This window comes from Rana temporaria, chromosome 12 (assembly GCF_905171775.1).
Source record: "Rana temporaria chromosome 12, aRanTem1.1, whole genome shotgun sequence".
NCBI lineage: Eukaryota > Metazoa > Chordata > Amphibia > Anura > Ranidae > Rana > Rana temporaria.
Window position 1 is genome coordinate 135,137,036 of NC_053500.1, and position 3,425 is coordinate 135,140,460.

Consider the following 3,425-nt stretch of genomic DNA (forward strand, 5'->3'; position numbering starts at 1 on the left):
CCTGGGCTGATCACTTGCATGTAATCTCTGTATGAGCGATTACATGAGTGGCCGCCATTAGCTGCGGGAGCCTCCTATTCCTTTCAATGGGGCGGCCCTCCCATAAGCCAATCACGGGAGCCCCCCCCCCGCATCTAAAATCGGAGTGCGGGTGCGTTTGCAGGTGTGATGCACCCTTAAAAGTTAAACCAAACCTGATATTTCAGTTTTGAGTAGAAGTAAGAAAGGCAAGTCACCCCCCCCCCCTCCCCAGGGTACTTGTATTGTTCAGGGGCTCCTTTGGCGAGTTCCCAGGACCTCCATCTGCTGTGGGGGCGAGAACCTTACCATCAAAACGCAGGAAGACAGAGTGATTCCCCTTGAGTGTCCACCCAAAATCATAATCGTGGTTTAGGGTGGAGCGACTCTTTAAGAGACAAACAGATTTGTTGAAGAGGCTCAGAGGCAACAACTGGCCCTCCGGCTGCCCGTGGCCCGCAGATCCAGGACTGAAGACACAGACCGCCATAATAGGTATGCATTAGAGGGAGTGATTTGTTTTCAGCCCCCCCCCCCCCTGGAACGGTTGCCTGTGAGGTCACATGACTACTTAGAACCGATTGGCTAGGAAAGTTTTGTCCTTCAATGTCCCGTTGTCAAATCCATCTGGGATTCCGCCTCGGCAACGTGAAATGGCACGCTGGCCGTAAAAATCAGCTCTGCCAACGTCGGCACCGGTTGCCCTCAAGTTCTTTTCAGTAGTAGTTCGAAGATGGAGAAGGTGGCCCCCGACGACCCCCTCCCCCCCCCCGCTGCCAGTATTAGGCGGGGACCCGGATCCCGAAGTACTTCCGCAGCTGTTCCAGGAACATGAAGGTCAAGACTGTGTGCGGGACGAGCCTGATACCGGCCGGAACAAGACCCTGAGGGTGAAGAAGGAAAAAAAGGTCAAAGTACACAATGGCCACGCCGAAGGAAGACGGTCTTTTACAAAAAATGTTCCTTCCTTCCAATTACAGTACAGAATGAATGCAATGGAAAAAGAATAGAGCGGCGGCACTCCAATGGCGTCACTTAGATCCTGGTTTATTGTGCCAAAAACCACGATAGCAGTCCTTGCCTATGGAACCGCCTCACTATCGGATTGAAGTGACATCATTGGAGGGGTGCAGCAGCCCTTTCCTTTCTCCTGTGTTGTTGGAGCGCAAACGGCTCAATATACTGCCTGCGCCACGCGCCTGAGGAAATCTCACACGTCCATCACATCAGGGGGCCCCAACCTCAATGACCAAACTTCCTCCACAGACCGGGTGCCGGGGGGGCTCGAGCTGAGGGGTGTGCGTGTATGTGCTGCCTGTCACCTCGGGGGTTGAGGGGCTGCTTGTTTAGGGGGCTGGGGTGGTGTGTGACTGTGTGCTGCCTTTCACCTAAGTGGGGTTTTAGGGGGCAGGTGGGTCGGTGTGCTGCCTCTCACCTCCGAGGAGGGGTGGTGCATGTGCTGCCTGTCACCTCTGGGGGGGTGGGTGCTACCTGAAACTCACCTCTGAGGGGGGGGGGGGGGGGCAAGGGGTACTGTCATCTCCTGGGGGCGAGGGGGCAGTGTGTGCTGCCTTTCACCTGGTGGGGTTTTAGGGGGCAGGTGGGAGGGTGTGCTGCCTCCCACCTCCGGGGAGGGTGGGGTGGTGCGTGTGCTGCCTGTCACCTCTGGGGGGGTGGGTGCTACCTGTAACTCACCTCTGAGGGGGGGGGGGGCAAGGGGTACTGTCATCTCCTGGGGGGGGAGGGGGCAGTGTGTGCTGCCTTTCACCTGGTGGGGTTTAGGGGGCTGGGGTGGTGTGTGCTGCCTGTCACCTCCGGGGAAGGGGTGGTGCTGCCTGTCACCTCTGGGGGGGGGGGGGCTACCTGTCACTCACCTCTGGGGGGGCTGGGGTAGTGTGAGCACTACCTGTCACCTGGGGGGTTGGAGTTTTGCTGGTTTAGGGGGCTGGGGTGGTGTGTGTGCGCTGCCTTTCACCTAAGGGGGTTTTTAGGGGGCAGGTGGGACGGTGTGCCGCCTCTCACCTCTGGGGGGGTGTGTTGCGTGTGCTGCCTGTCACCTCTGGGGGGGGGGGGCGGGTGCTACCTGTCACTCACCTCTGGGGGGGGGGGCAAGGGGTACTGTCATCTCCTAGGGGGGAGGGGGCAGTGTGTGCTGCCTTTCACCTGGTGGGGTTTAGGGGGCTGGGTTGCTGTCTGTCACCTCCGGGGAAGGAGTGGTGCGCGGGTGCTACCCGTCACTCACCTCTGGGGGAGCTGGGGTAGTGTGGGCACTACCTGTCACCTCAGGGGCTGGAGTGTTGCTGGTTTAGGGGGCTGGGGTGGTGTGTGTGTGCTGTCCAGCAGCTCTGGGGGGGGTAGTCTGTCATCTCCTAGGGGTGTGTAGCTTGCCACCTTTTGTGTGCACATGCGCCACCCACATAGATGGGGGGGGGGACCACAGCGAGGGAAAATAACGGAAGTGGATGCCCTCTGGTGGTGGGAGGTTGGCAGTGCAGGTTATTCTGGCTCGCTCGCCTGCTACCCACCCACCGCAGCATGGCACTGACTCCAAATAAGCCACGGACCGGCAGGGGCACTACATGAAAGCTATAAGCCACAATAACCTCCTATTAAGTTAGCACCAGCATATCCAGCAGTGATCCTATAGAATGCTGAACTCACACAAGTCTAAACCCGAGTCATACACATTGGGGGTCAGGCTAGGATTACCCTACCAAAACCAGAACTCCTGGAGGAAACCGGCACCCATGAGACCACCATACCAACTCCATTCACTGTGTTACTGGTGTGAACTAAGCCCAGGAACTCTAGCGTTACAAAGCAAGGGTGTGAACTGCTAAACCAGACTAAGGGTTGAAAAATTAATTCCGGGTATGGTATATTTTTTACAGACCAGTGTAATTAGGTATATACACCATACCTGGCTGATGCCCCCGAAACCCCCTCAAGTTGACCACTACTCCGGTGATTTCCACTTCCTTTCAGGACCCTTTGCTGAGCCTGATGCATTGTGAACACAGGAGGTCAGCTGCTCGGCACAGGCGCCGTTCAGAGCATGCATTCAATTTTATGAATACAAAGCATTCTCGGATTGGACAAGGTGGAGAGGCAGGTCAGTGACATCAGGCTCTTTCCCCTTGTCCAATCAGAGAACGCTTTGCATCAAAAAAATAAATAAATCGGCAAAGCATTCTCTAAATGGCACCCCAACCTCTTGTGTTCAGAGTGCAGCAAGCTGGCCTCTGGGCATGGGTCCCATCACATAAGTAGCAGTGATTCCAGCATGCAGGGGCATTGGCCTGGTATGGTCTAAGCTGAACCAACGTAACTATGTAAAAATAGATCATCCCTGAAGTTCTTCTTTAACCACGCTTTTTTTGGGGGCGCTCGTTGATGTGCATTTTCAT

General features: G+C 56.1%; 1 protein-coding gene across 1 annotated transcript in view; it reads right to left on the reverse strand.

Moving 5' to 3' along the window:
* Positions 1-537: 537 nt before the first annotated feature.
* SLC25A10 (solute carrier family 25 member 10) overlaps positions 538-3,425 on the reverse strand; it is a 35,966-nt gene continuing 33,078 nt past the window's right edge. The window contains exon 11 of the mRNA XM_040330825.1: positions 538-902. Coding sequence (XP_040186759.1) covers positions 801-902 — 102 coding nt within the window. The 3' untranslated portion in view covers positions 538-800. The remainder of the gene's footprint in view (positions 903-3,425) is intronic.